Source organism: Anolis carolinensis, chromosome 4 (assembly GCF_035594765.1).
Source record: "Anolis carolinensis isolate JA03-04 chromosome 4, rAnoCar3.1.pri, whole genome shotgun sequence".
Lineage (NCBI taxonomy): Eukaryota > Metazoa > Chordata > Lepidosauria > Squamata > Dactyloidae > Anolis > Anolis carolinensis.
The window spans coordinates 67623333-67638774 of NC_085844.1; the positions used below are offsets into that span (position 1 = coordinate 67623333).

General features: G+C 36.3%; 1 protein-coding gene across 4 annotated transcripts in view; it reads right to left on the reverse strand.

Moving 5' to 3' along the window:
* Positions 1–15442, reverse strand: part of rttn (rotatin) — a 90883-nt gene that overhangs the window by 60236 nt on the left and 15205 nt on the right. For all 4 annotated transcript variants that reach the window (XM_062980578.1, XM_062980577.1, XM_062980579.1 and 1 more), the window contains exons 8-16: positions 15022–15187; positions 14440–14621; positions 12317–12432; positions 10973–11143; positions 7614–7826; positions 6690–6802; positions 5710–5836; positions 5235–5360; positions 688–804 (exon numbers count right to left, since the gene is read on the reverse strand). In XM_062980578.1, the coding sequence (XP_062836648.1) occupies positions 688–804; positions 5235–5360; positions 5710–5836; positions 6690–6802; positions 7614–7826; positions 10973–11143; positions 12317–12432; positions 14440–14621; positions 15022–15187 (1331 nt within the window). The remainder of the gene's footprint in view (positions 1–687; positions 805–5234; positions 5361–5709; positions 5837–6689; positions 6803–7613; positions 7827–10972; positions 11144–12316; positions 12433–14439; positions 14622–15021; positions 15188–15442) is intronic.

A 15442-nucleotide genomic window follows, 5' to 3' on the forward strand; every position in this document is an offset into this window, starting at 1 on the left:
TTGCTCTACCAATCATTTTGTTTTATTCCACTGGCATTGCCCACTAGCAAAGCACAGCAAAACATTTATTATAGCTTATGCTTCATGGACTGGTGGAGACAGGCCAATGTATTCGATGTATTAAATACACCTCACTTCAGTATAACTATTCTCACATCATAAAATAGTTGGGAATTTCCCATGTGGTAGACTTGGACATTAATTTTATGGAAGCTTTCCCCTCACATTTCATACTAGTTCATTAAAAAAAAAATCAAAGAATTTGTTTCCCAAATCACAATGGGCATGAATTTAGACAAACCTCTAACAATTATAGTGGTTAACCTAAATATGAAATCATAATCATAAAGTATTGTATTTGTTACCCGCCTCCCCTAATGGTTCAAGGCAGGGTACAACAGTCAAAACATATGAACATAAAATACATACAATAAAATACATAGATATTTTAATAATAATACCAGTTAGTTAATTTGCATTTGTTATTTCCTATTTCATAAAGCTTATTACTACAGACTTTATCCAGAATATTCAACAAACAAGAATACTGATTACTCCTCTGTTGCTATTCTGCCTGGTTTCTGTGTTTGTTTACTTTCCCCTATCATGTAATGTCTGTGCTGCTTCTATTGGCAAAGCAATTACACTTAGGTTCAGATAAACTGTGTTTTGAGATGTGGAGATTACCTGAAGAACTGGAACAACAGGACAGAGGGCCTCAATAAACTTGTTCCAGGTCACTACTGTCATCATCAATCGGCCCTGGAGAAGATACATCAGTATAGAGGTGGCAGCTGAGCATACCTGTTTTAATGAGAGAAGATAAGGTAGTACAATAAAGAACAGCCAAACCAATTTGCTGGTGTCAGAAAGGGAAATTAGTCCTATGACTTCACACCAAATAGTTAGAGCTTTAATACAAACAAAACATGATAATGTCTGTCATACTCAAATAATGTCATTAATCTGCCCCTTGTTAGCAGCAAACAATCTTCACATTGGCTGTGAGACTCAGTAGCCAGAATTGCTTACATTAAAGTAGGCAATATTTCAGAGGAAGGAAATGGCAAAACCACATCTGAAAATTGCTTGCCTAAGAAAAACCTACGAAATTAATACAGTCACTGTAATTTCACAGGCAACCTTGACACACATATACTATTTAAAAGAGCACCCCCTCTGTTTTGTGCCTCCGTGGGCATACATACTTTCGCCCCATAAAGTATTAGTTCTGAATTTGCTAATACCATATTTCTTCAATTGTAAAATGCCACTGATTGTAAGTACCACCACCACCAACAACGAAAATACAAAGGACACCCGTGATTCTAACATTTTTAGATATGTTTATATAGGAAAATAAGTACCATATTTACTCTATTCTAATGTTCACCTTTTTTGACTAAATTACCTTCCCAAAATTAGGGTGAGAATTAGATTAGCATGATATGGTAAATACCTTTTTGGGTTTCAGGGTTTTGAAAATTGAGGTGTGCATTAGATTTGAGTAAATATGAGTATGTTTTTTGAATTGAAGAAATACAGTACAGTACATTATTTAAGCAAGCTTCAAAAGGAGCTGAGACTGTTTGCTTAAGTGGTTAGGAAAACCCAAACAGCTGAATGGTTGTCACTGGCTATATCTTTCAAGTGGATAATTACAAAGCTTGCCTAACAACATCAAGCAACATACAATCCACTCTCTACATTCATTGGCATTAGAGGTGAATGACCCCTGAAAAACTGGGGAAAACACAAATAAAATAATAATAATAATAATATTTTAAAAGAGATAACCTCTCTTTGGGAAACTCTAGGTCCTCTATCAGACTCTATGATGAACTTCTCCTGGGAATTGACCAGAGTCACTCTGGAGAACCTACAGATTCCTAGTAGCACATTTTTATGAAATCTGCAAATAATCAAATCCATGAAAGTCAACTTCACAAACAACTTGCATACACACTGAGGGCTGGCAAGATGTCCTCTCTGTTGGAGATTATCAGGATAAATGCCAATATTTTTCATTTTGCATGGAAGGTCATTGTCTAAAATTATTTTCTCCTAGGGAGTCTCATTTGCGGACTGCATATTCATTTCGCACCAGTCAACTTGATTCTTTGGAGGTTTAAAATATGTTGCGTCCTTGGTTTACATTGTCACTGATTTCAGGACACCTGTGGATACCAAAATCTGAGGATGCTCATGTACAAATATATTCTTTATATATAAGGCATCCCTTATATCAAATGGCAAACAACACAAACAAGTGCTGGAGAAAGTCTGAGGATCTGTAGAATGGCAGGAGACTACAGCAGAGTATGCCTAAACATCTGTGTGGTGCTTGGTGCATAGCAAAATCAAAATATGCTTAATTTTTGAAAAGTTTTGATCTGTGATTGGTTGAGTCTCTGGGTGCAGAATCCATTGATAAAAAGGGCTGGCTGTAATCCAATTTGGTGTTTATGCTGATTTTAATTTTAATTTCATAAATATATATTTTGATTCCTATAAAGTATCTTGGAATTCTATGACAAATGCCATTAAATTAATTATTCACACTAGATAGGATTTTGTGTGTGTGTGTGTGTGGAGTAACTTGAGAAACTGCAAGTTGCTTCTGGTGTGAGAGAATTGGCCATCTGCAAGAATGTTGCCCGGGGGGAAACATCTGGATGTTTTTTGATGTTTTAGCATCCTGTGGGAGGCTTCTCTCATGTCCACTAGATAGCATGAATACCAATTATGTCAAACAAAGTTTTCAACCTAAAATACTGAATTTCCATTTTCTCAAATTCCTGTTATCACCACCAAGCCATTATCTTCTCTGTACAGCTGCTACACATATCCCTCACACCTTTGAATTCACGGGTATGTACTCCGAAACTCACTTGTCCCCTTTTGCTGATTCTGAGAAGACTTTCTGTGCTCACAATTTTTGTACTCTGTTCTTCTTTTCAGTTTCTCTCTTTCACTCTCAATTTTCCTTCCAGAATTCTGCAGTTATCTGAGTTGACCCAGATTTAACTTTTCCTTTTCTCCCTATCTGCTGCTTAGTGTTCTTGGAGAACATGTCCTTTATAACTTTCATAACTGCGCTACTTTTGATCATCTGTTGCTGGCTCTCTTTTCCTTCTCTTTTCTCTCTTCATTATTCAATCTCTAACCTAAATATACTCGAAACATTTAAATTACTGACAAGTAACAGGATTAGCCATGTCTGGTTGGCAGGACAGAAAGAAAAAAAACTGTTGGGGAAGGGAAGCAGTCTTAACCAAAAAAGAACATTGACTTCACTCAATTGGTTTGGCACGTAGAGATTAATCCACTGGTGAACTGGTTGGTCCTCACATGCCATCCCAAGAATACCATTTTTGACATTTGAGTGATCCTTGTCTGAAAAAGATATGTTATTTACAAAATGACAAAAAATCTCAGACTTCAATTAGTCCAGGGATGTCTTCCGATTTCCCAGCAAAAGAACTCTTCACTGAAAACAGTAAATACCATTTTGTGAAGCCACTGGATTATGGTGAAGGCAGAAGAGAACTTTCACCTTCTACTATGAATTTGAATAAGGTGTACAGGTTGGGTATCCTTATCCAAAATGCCTGAGACTCAAAGCCCTAAACGGTTTGGGACCCACCTACCTTCGTGACCGCATCTCCTATCATAAACCTGCCCGATCCCTTCGATCGTCAGGGGAGGCTCTCCTGTTGCCACTGCCGATATCTCAGGCCTGCCTTGTGTGAACTAGGGAGAGGGCCTTCTCTGCTGTGGCCCCCCGATTGTGGAACTCACTGCCCGGTGAGATTAGGCAAGCCCCCACATTAGCAGCCTTTAAGAAAGATTTGAAAACATGGCTCTTCCATTGTGCTTTTGGAGAGTAATTACTGCATACATCCCTTTTGTTACTCTCCTCCAATATCTGTCTTCCAGATTGCACCACCACTTTATGACCCTGTTTTCTGACCCGAGTTTTTAACCTAGTGTTCATGTGGCCCACTCTTGGTTTTATTGTTCTTTTGATTTTGCTTAATGTAGTGTATATTATCTTTTATTGTATTGTTTAATGTGTTATGATTTGTTGTTCTATTTATACTCTGTGATATTGTATTGTTCTGGGCATGGCCCCATGTAAGCCGCCCCGAATCCCCGTTGGGGAGATGGTGGCGGGGTATAAATAAAGTTTATTATATTATTATTATTATTATTATTATTATTATTATTATTATTATTATTGATTTTGTTTTTTATTATTATTTTGGAATATCTGTATTTGCATATACTGTACTTATATAACGAAATATCTTGGAGATGAAACCCGTCTAATCACAAAATTCATACCTCATTCATATACTCTTCACACACATAGCTGAACCTTATTCAATATTTCAAATAATCTTGTGCATAAACAAAGTTTGTGAACACTGAACTGTCAAAAAGCAAAGCTGTCACTATTTCAGCAACTCTTGTGAGCCATTTTGGATTTTGGAATATTGAAGATATTGGAATTCCGAATATGAGATGCTCAACCATCTTACTTGTCTGAACGTGCATCCCGCTATGACCCATCACATAATTTAAGATCCTCAGGGGAGGCCCTGCTCTCAGACGAGACACAGGGCCTTTTCAGTGGTGGCCCCACCTATGGAACGCCCTCCCAAATAAAATCAGACAGGCTCCCTCTCTCCTATCTTTTCGAAAAAGAGTGAAAACTTGGTTGTGGGACCAGTCTTTTGAACAATAGCAGCAGCATTCATCACAATTATATGATCTAAGATATAATGACAGATCCGGTTCGGATTCGGAATGTGCCTTGAATGTATATTTATATTTATATTTATATGAATGTTTTAATGTAATTTAATGCAAACTGAACTGAAATGTAATTGTAATTGTTTTATATATGTATTTTATATTTGTAAGCCGCCCTGAGTCCCCTTAGTGAGTGAGAAGGGTGGGGCAGAAATGCTGTAATAAAATAATAATAAATAATAAATCAGTATTTTTTTTTCTTGAACGTGTATCTTCATATCAGTCACTGAAACACTCCAAAACTTACTGGGATCCTAGGAATGCAGAAGCCCATTTCACTGAATTGCAGTGAGGCTTACTTGAGAACAAATGCATTTAGGAATTGTGTACACAAGAGTTAATTTAGCACAAGGCAGTAATAAAAAGGAATAATTAATGATTCTTGCACAGCACATATAATGTATGAAATACAGTACCTCGTTCTGGGAGTCTTGAAGGCCAAAACTACAAATTTCATAGAGGACTTTGGGATGAAGCAAGTAATGTATTCCATGGCTGACTGCAGAGACAGGTTTAGAGATGTTATGAATGCCCAAGCATTCCTAGAAAGAAGACATTAAGACAAGATGGTTAATTAAAATGGAGTGTTATGGCCTGCATGGACGTCCCCATTTTCATGAACACCAAATGAGAAGAAATAATATAAGTTCAAGTTTCATAGGAAAACTGTGAGGAGTCACAGCAATCACCTAAACATATCCTATTTTTTGAAACTCAGTATGATTTAAACACATCCAAGCACAAACTTAAGTTTAATTCCAACCGTTGTGCTATGCAAGCACATTTGCACACAGGCTGTTCTGTATTACAGCCTTACCAAAAGGAAGATAAATTAGTTAAAAAGAAGAAAATGCTATTTTGAAGAAGATACAAGCCATTTCAAATGCTAACCTTAACAGTTTTGAGGCAGCAGCGGTAGCTTTCGATTCTTATGTTTGACGTGGGATGGGACAACAGATGGAGGAGCACCTTCTGACTCTCAACCTGCAGCACTAGGCTAGCTTGGGCAGATTTCCAGCTGCAAATAGAAATAATTTGATACAAAAGACCAGAGTAACTGCTTTCAAATACCAGGAGCCAGAATGTTAAGCTTTGGCATGCAGATTTTCCTAGCCAAGATATTTCTGAAATTACAACTACAGTATATACTTGAGTATAAGCTGTCCCAAATATAAGCTGAGGCACCTAATTTTACCACAAAAAACTGAGAAAACTGATTGACTTGAGTATAAGATGAGGGTGGGAAATACAGCAGCTGCTGGTAAATTTCAAAAATAAAAATAGATACCAATAAAATTACATTGAGGCATCAGCAGGTTAAATGATTTTGAATATTTACATAAAACTGTAATTTAAGATAATAATAAGACTGGCCAACTCTGATTACCTATATACTCGAGTACATGCCAACTCAAATATAAGCCAGCCAGGACCCTCATTTGAGTATTAAGCTGGGGGGGGGGGGTTTCAGCCCTAAAAAGAGGCTGATAACTCGACTAATACTCGAGTATATACAGTAATTTGGTAATTGATTCATTTGTCATGATTTGGTGAAATGTTAATACCTCATTGGAAAAGCTGATTCCTGAATTTGCTTATTGATAAATAAGATCTAAAGGCCCTTTTTTTTCCAAAGAAATATATTTATATTATAATTGCATTATAAGATACCCTTTTGTAGTAATGTATGTCTTTATATGTATGTTTCTGAAGTTAGTTTTAAAAAACAATAGTAGTATTATTAAAAATAATAAATCTGTCGACTGATCTGAAATAACTTAAACAGAATGTAACTTAAACAGAATGCAAGTCCAGCATCCTGACAAGGAGAGCATAGTTTTAAAAGGTAATCCAAACCATGATATACTCACATATCTGAGCAAATACTGACAAATTCTTGCAGAAGACTGAAGTACTGATGATATGGAATACTTTTTAAGGCCTGTTCTGCTAACTCCAGTAAATCAACAAAATTCTTTTCTCCCTTTAGGAGGAAAAAAAAGGTATGCCATTATACACAATATGTGAAATCAGAAAATGCAATTTGTAAAATGATTTTACAAACATAAATAATCTGAGAGGGGCATATTCTCATTACCTTTAGGCAAAAGGAGCTGGGAGCCTGAGCATCAAAATTGGGATGCTGTGAAACAGCAGCAAAGAGGTAACTACTGAATTTTTAGTTATTAACTTTCACTGCTAGGGCAGGAGACAGGTGCTTGCACAATTTTCCCCTGGCACTGAGTATTATCATGTTGATCAGGGGAAAGGAACTTCTGTGCCCCTTCAGGTATCTCCCAAATAATTTCAATAAGACAAATTTCTTGCAACATGAATCCATGGAAATATCATGTCTAGGTCAATACAAACAGCAGATCTTGTCAGTTAGCTTTGGACTCATAAAGTTATTTTTGTACACTGATCAAAAGTATGGGACACCACAGTGTTTTTGAAAGTCTTACACTGCCCAATATTGTCAAATATGCTTGTTAAATCTTACAGACTGAGCTAGCATGTATGGCATAGCAAGAAAATCTGAAATTTAAATAACTTACAGATGCGATAAGAAACACATGCAACAACCAAATCAAGGCACAACCATGCAAACATAACTCTTGACCTAAAGAGAAAGATTTAGACAAACAAACAAAAATAAAAACAGCCTACAAGACCCTTGATTTTATACTGGATCTTTGGTGAATCATTTGACAGAAAGCTATAATGTTATTCTTCTTAATGACATGCAGAAATGTTTCCTTGTATAAATTTGGATTTACTCAAGTGCTTTTCCGTACCTCTTTACGGACATCCATCATAAAGTTACAAGAACACTCAATTGAATAGGCAGCCTCTGCAACTTGTTTATAAATAATGTAGTTTTCTGAATTCATTTGTTCCAAATAGGCTACAACAGATTCATGAATATTTGGGTACTCCAAAGAGAATGGCATGTCCACCGAAATGTCAAATAAGGCAGTTAGTAAAGTTTCTGGTAAAACACTGCTGGCCTTAAGGAAGAAACACAAAGGAGAGAACAGAGAGTATTTGAAAATGAGTATAAATTTTCAAACTTGTGATCACTTCTCAATAGTTTCAACAAAGACAATTGCCCAAAAAAGCTATGAAAAATGATATGCCAGTTTCATTTTCTTCAAACTGTAAATGTAGAGCTAAGCTTTGATTCAAAACATTCATAACCCAAATTGGCTGAGACGTTCCCATAACAGACTGTTGCTGTCATTGCTATACTAATGAATTGGAAGTATTTTTATTTAAAATGTATTCCACAAGGGACTCATCTTTAAACGGTCCAGATATTTCTGTCACAACTCATGTTGTTATAGAGACAGTTCATCAAGAGCACATGTTAATAGCCCAAATGAATTTCTGAGCACAATTTAAGACTGTGGTTACCATTTTTCCAATACTGGCTGTTGCCTATGATGAAGGTTTCACTTCAAAGGATTCCCCCAAGCAGGAAGCAACCAGGCTTTGAAGCTGCAAGGCCATTCAATGCTAATCAAGGTGGCCAACTGCAACGTTTCCTCAAACAGACAATAGTTCGTTCTCCCACCCTGGACATTCCAGATATATAAACCTCACTTGCCCGGTTTCCAACAGACTTCACAACCTCTAAGGATGCCTGCCATAGATGTGGGTGAAATGTCAGGAGAGAATGCTTCTGGAGCATGGTCACACAGCCCAGAAAACTCACAGCAACCCAATGATTCCGGCCATGAAAGCCTTCAACAACACGTTTCACTTATAATTTCCACTGAAGATCATTAATCCAACAGTTCAAGATTCTGCCTGTCCTAGGTGTGCTTAAGAAGTTAGGCTTTTTCTGTAATGGTATCTTAAAGATTGGATTATGCCCCACTTCCCTCAAAATACGCTCACAACCATATGTAGAGTATGTAGAGTTTAGAATATAAAGACTTTGGTTCCTCCAGCATATCTTCTTGAACAATCACTCACATTTTTGACGTGTACCCTATATGCAAATTACGTTATTATCATATGCAATGGCTTTATTTTTGAAAGAGACTGTTATTACTTTATATACTTGTTATTTAACATGAGCTTCTTAAATAAGTAAATATAAGCTATAGACTTTAGAAAAATATGAGCGACGGCAATAATAAATAAAGCCATCACACTGGCAAACAACTCTCCATCTACCCACCAGTTTCTGCTTTTGCAGCTATTGCCAACCAACAACCATTAAATAAGAATCTCTATCTCTTGCCATTACAAAGCTATGTAAAATTCAGAGGTTTGCTACTTCCATGAGCAACATCACAGGTGGAAATGATCTCTTTGTACAATATATACTGTACAACACAGTTCCAAACCACCTCTAGAGGCACATAGCAGATGTATTGCAAACTAAGGTGTTAAATTATTCTCTAACCACCAGAGGGCCATATTTCTATTTTTGCTTCCTAAGAATGTTGCAAAGATCACATTTCAAAGCACAGGATACAGATAGAGATATACAGCAGTTAACAAAGTTCTTTAATAGAAACTTTTGTTACCAGAGGCAGAATTGACATGGGAATAGGGATGGGTTCCTATATCACAAAAAGAAAAGCAGATTAAAGTGCTTCAGCAGACTTTTTAAATCAAAACTAGCAATGTGCAGATGCAAAGTGAAACAATATGGTTAGCTAAGTCTTGCATAAGTAAACAAAAACATTTTGAATTTATCTATCTCCATACAATTAACTACAGTGCCCCAGCGGATCTATACTAGACATGTCAAAGCTAACTTTACGACACAACACTGATTTGAGGATCAGTACAGAGACTAATAGAGAAGATGAATTAAAATCATGATCCACTAAAGGAAAATTGATGTCCTGACAGGTTGCGCTGGAAATTTCTGTCATTTAGCAACTGGCTCATGTGTTTTGTACCAGCAACCTTGTGCTCCCAAACATTTTAAAATGCACACTTTCCTTATTAGATATCACCAGACCAAGCAGACTACTTGTTTCAGGTCTTCTTACAAATATGTAAGGTATATTTAACCAAAGGGAATGGAATATGAAATGAGCATGTCCCATTCAGTTAGATGATAATCCATGCTGCTTGGGTCCATCAGAAGACCCCGCCCCATTCAAACTGAGATCATTATCAATCTTTATTATGGTCTAAAGACCCAATTTGCTCAGCAGAAAATGTGCACAGCTGATTCAAAAACCGATAAGACAACTTAAAAACAGGACGCATGCAATTCGAGATGCATATAAACAATGGCAAAAACACACCAAATATATACAAGGCAAGATTCAACCTGCCTCTACTACAGTAAATTGTCTTATACTGGCTACCTCGGAGAGAAACTTGGCCAAGGTCACATAGGGGAAATTGTCACCTAATAAAATATTTACTTGGAATTGGGCAGATCTACTGGGTAGATTGCTTAGTAGTGGGTTAATAATATGTAGCCAATCCTGCTTGTAAAAACTGCAGGACAATATGCGATACATACATTCAGCATCCTGGTTATTATATGAGCAAACTCTTGCATTGTATGGGACTAAGATGAATTTTATCCAGTAAATTTTATCTAGAATTTTATCCAGTCGGCTGGTGTTTAAACAATAGAGGCTCCTCTATACATTGCTACTTGTTTTTGCAAACTGCTAGCAAATTAGAGTAGAAATTAGGCCCTTCATTCAAATTATGCAGTACTGCCCAGATATTAAAGATATACATTTCAAAGATTAAACAAAATATTAGAATCATCATAGTATGTTATATATGGATTTGTTTCATTAAAGCATGCTTCTTTTGTTTGGAGCTTGCATCAAACTATGAACTATAGTTCACATGAATAATAGGGATGGCTAAGCTAATTGTATTCCAATGCTGAAAAGAACATCATCTTCCAAAGAGTAGTTTGCATTCTGAATCAATGTAAATGTAAAATGGGCAAATAAAGAAGAGGAAATTATGTTCAGCCATTGTTACTGTAGTGCACAGGTTTTTCTTCTTGCATTTTGTTTTATCGGTTTTTCTCCCTTTTGAAAATGATTTGATCCACTTTTTATTATTCATGGTTAGATGGAAGAATTAAGTTTTAAAAATTAAATACATATGATCTAGCAAATGACCTCTCATTTGTAAGAATAGTGGAACACCTCACCTTCTCTACAGGAAGAAGGGCTTGCAGAAGTCGAATGGTGAAAAGTGAAACACTGAGAAATGTCATCCTGTGGTGCACTCTCACAAGCTTGAGCTGCTCTTGATTTACACTATTTTTGTGGTACAAAATGGTTTCACCTAATGAATCTAAGACTCCAAGAAGCTTCTCTTTCTGAAAATTGAAAGCAACAAAAAAACAATATCAAAAACATATGCATACGTTCTGAAATTAGCATCTAAGAAACAAATTTATTTATTTATTTATTTATTTCTAGCCTGCTTTTCTCCACCCCAAAGATGACTTAAAGTGGCTGGATATCTTCCGGATCCTATATTAAAAATTTTATGCTTGTATATGGGCATGTAAGGAGTGCCTGATTGCTGAACGTACTGACCAAAGAGTCAGTGGTTCAAATCCGGGGAGCGGGGTGAGCTCCTGCTGTTAGTCTCAGCTTCTGTCAGCATAGCAGTTTGAAAACATGCAAATGTGAGTAGATCAATAGGTACCACCTTGGTGGGAAGGTAGCGGCGCTCCATGCCACATGACCTTGGAGGTGTCTATGGACAATGCCGGCTCTTCGGCTTAGAAATGGAGAGCACCAACTCTTACATCTGAAAAGTCCTGCTCAAAATCATCTTTTTAGCACAAAATTCATAAAAATCAAGACCCAAAATAAATTCAGTATTAAAAATATATTTTAAAATGTGTAGGAATTTGTTTGGAAACTATTTTACTGCAAGATGCATCCTGAGATACTTTAATTGTAGAAATCAATTCTTACCATAGGGCTTTCCCGAATTGTATAATCTATTTTTCAAGAGAAAGTAAATTTTTGATAAAGGGAGAATTATCTAAATGTTTGTTTATGAATATATATTACTAGCACAAATGGACAAATCTGACAAAAGAGATTTCTAGCACAGCTCTTATCTAAAGTCCAAGTTCATTCAGTGAGAGGATTAAAAAATGACTCTTCTAGTAAAAAGACAAGAGAAGCAAGGAACTGCTAGAGAAAATGAGGAAGAGTTTAACTGAGGTAAATGGAAAGGAATGGGGTAGGAAGCTGTGAAACTGGAAAGAAATTACTCATTTTCACTCCACCAGATGCACTTCAGCAGTGGCACTGCACATATGCTGCATAAATGAGTGAATTTTAAAATTGTATCTATAAATAGCTATGTATAGAAATATGAAACTATATGTTCTACACTGTTCTTGTTATTTTAAAAGCTCCTTAGTATGAAGAAATTGAAATGAAGCAAAAGCAGCCCATTTCTGACTCATTTATACAAAACAGCCTGCCAACTACTGTTAATTGAAATCCAAAATTCATAATATTCTTACAAGCTCCAGCCCAAAGACACTGCTCTCTTCCCAAACATCGTCTGATACTGCATCAACAATAAGCAGCAGATCTTCAGCAAGCAACTCCAACACTTTTATGGTCACTCTCCTGCTTCCTAAGAATTTGTATGATAAAAATGTTAGAACAATGAAGCTTAACCATTTAAAATAGAGTGCAATCTTTTGGTTAATAGACTTAGATCAGTAAACTCTTCAAATTTTAGAGGTGGCAGTGATTGTCCACTGAAGTAAGAACTGAGATTTGCGGAAATTTATAGACTTGGAGCAGGAATTGTATAGCCAAACAGATAATACATTGCAGCTCCCAACAGCCATAGATAGCCCAAATAATGGTGAAACAATAACAACAACAACAACAACAACTTTATTTTGGTATGCCGCCACCATCTCTCTGAAGGGACTCGGAGTGGCTTACATGGGGACAAGCCCAATCAGATCACATTTACATCATAAAATAAATAATTAAAACACAAGCATCGTACTAAAAACAAATTAAGCAAACTATGGTTTAAAATAGCATAACTATAAAAACATAAAAAAATATAACAATCATCCGCAAGACTTTAAAAGGTCCAATCCTAGGACATGAGTGGGCAACTATCAAACTCATTAACGGTTCTGCCTCCATGCTTAACTAAATGAACTGGAAGGAACCATAGCATGAAAGACAGATCGGAGACTGTATTTGGTAAAACGAAATATTTTATTAGTAGACAAAATTGATCTCTTTTCCTCTTGTCGCCACTATAAAGTCTCTTGTGAGGAAAGAAATCTTTGTCTATGCAGTTCTGGATAGATATTGCCACACAGTATGAAGTCTTGTCATGACTGGATTCTTTGTAGCTTTGAGGTGACTAATACAATGTTGTCATGACTTTCTCTATTGCTGTAGTCTATGGCTTTTTAATCTAATTTGGGTACAGTTCCGACATGACGTGAATTTCTGTGCTCCTTTTTGCTTCCTACACTTCCTTCCAGTGCTTCACCAACTGACAAAATCTAACTGACAAAAAATAACTGCCATTTAAGGCTAGCAGGAGCCAAGGCTAAGCTCCGCCCCTTTAGAATCTTAAAGGGACAGGACAGCAGGTGATATTCTGCCTCCTCGTAGCATGACATTAACATTAGAACTGTTAAAGAAGATGTATATTCAGAATAAAAATACATGAGGTAGGCAACACAAGATAAGGAAAATTATCCTGGGATGAAAAACAACTGTAAGGTAGCAGGGCAAATATAAATGGGAGTAGGGGCCAGGTTATAAAGGACTCGTCTAATCAAATGCACAACAGAACATCCATGTTGAGGTATGCTAGAAGCTGCAGTGCAACAGCATCTGGAGGTCTGCAGATTTCTCATCACTTTTATACATTAACACACCTAATTGTGGTAATAAAAAGTAGAGAGGAACGTGTAACACAAGCTCTTTGTGGTTTTTACCAGCCTTGACATTGTCATTGTTGAATGAAGGTGCAAGTTGCAGACCTCTAAAATTTGGAAAACTCACATGTTCCCTACCCCTGGTATTGACACAATCCACATCTTCTTAACTGAAAGCCACACATGGTGGTGCGGATACAAATAATGAAAGAGAGAAATAAAATGCAGAAAATACAGAAAGAAAATACAGAAAATAATTGCATACCAAAACCAACATCCCTGCACTGGTAAGTCAATTAACACATGAAATGTGATAAAGAGCCTGTGTCCCAAAGAAACAGGCTTCAATACAGATTAGTAGGCATCCTATCAGCTCTGGATGTAGGAGGAAGGTAAACTGGCATTAAAAATCTCAATTCAGCCATTAATCTCAAGCAGTGACTTTCCAGTCTATCCTAACTCAAAGAATTGCTAGAACAATAAAAAAGAAGGAAAAGAATAACCATAAACAGTCCTGAATTCCTTAAAGAAAGTGCCCTATTTCAAACAAGAGTGCATAGAAATTTACAAATGCATTGTATCTGAATATGATTAGCTACAAAACATTGCTTAATTGCAAAATGTCTATTTGTATTTTTAAATCCATCATATTACTAATAGAATAAAAACACGAGGCATAGAAATATCTGGACTCTTGGTTTTTTTCGAAAGAAGAAGCTTACCTGTCCTTAGAAGAGGCACAGCATATTCCAAAATAGCCACACAAAACTGAGGAAGGCTAAGCTGTTGAAATTGTAACTCCAAGGTGTCCTCACTTTCCAATTCTGGCAGGTCAACATGACCCATATCCAAAGGTGATTGGGCAGATCTTCTGGAAATCATATTAGCCTGAGAACTGCTTCCACTATATAAAAAAAGCAAAAATAACATTAATATGTATAATAGCTCTATTGTTTAGAAGCAGTAGTCAGCAAGCTTAGCAAATTCTTTCGGTCAAGGTTATACTGTTGGATGCCCTATAGCTCCAACTCATGTTCATGATTTACGGTAATTATATATAAAAATATTTACATCCATCTTTTGGGTGTTAAGAATGCTTATTCAAACAATAAAAATAATTTAAAATTCATTGAATGAAATTAAGGATAGCAATAATAAGTCAGGGAAGACAGCTAAAAGTTCAGTATCATAAATAATCACGCTGAAGACAAGACTGAATATGAAAAAAAGCTTATTCTCTTGGTAGTTGGAGAAAACCTGAACTCTGATGTAATTTTTAAAATGTTATCTGCCAGCTCTCTCACCTAGAAGATCCTGCATCCCAATCTTGACCATCACCTCTGGGACGTTGACCTGTACGTCCGATCACAGATGGCCGAGGACTACTACCTCCTGGTGATGGATTTTGAGAATGAGACTGTCTTCTGGCATCTTGATAGTATGACACTGATGAATTCTGCGAAACAGCACCTTTTATAAAATTAAGTATTTACATAAGATTCCTGTGTGCCACAACCACGGCTGATTATTGTTATTTGTTACCCGCCTCTCCTCACAGCTCAAGACAGGACATAACACAGTTAAAACACATCACCATTAAATGCATACAATAAGATGCAAATATTAAAACACATTACTATAAAATACATATATTAAAATACATGGTACAAAGATTAAAATACATTAGAACAGAATACAAATTTAACATTATTATTTAAAACCCCT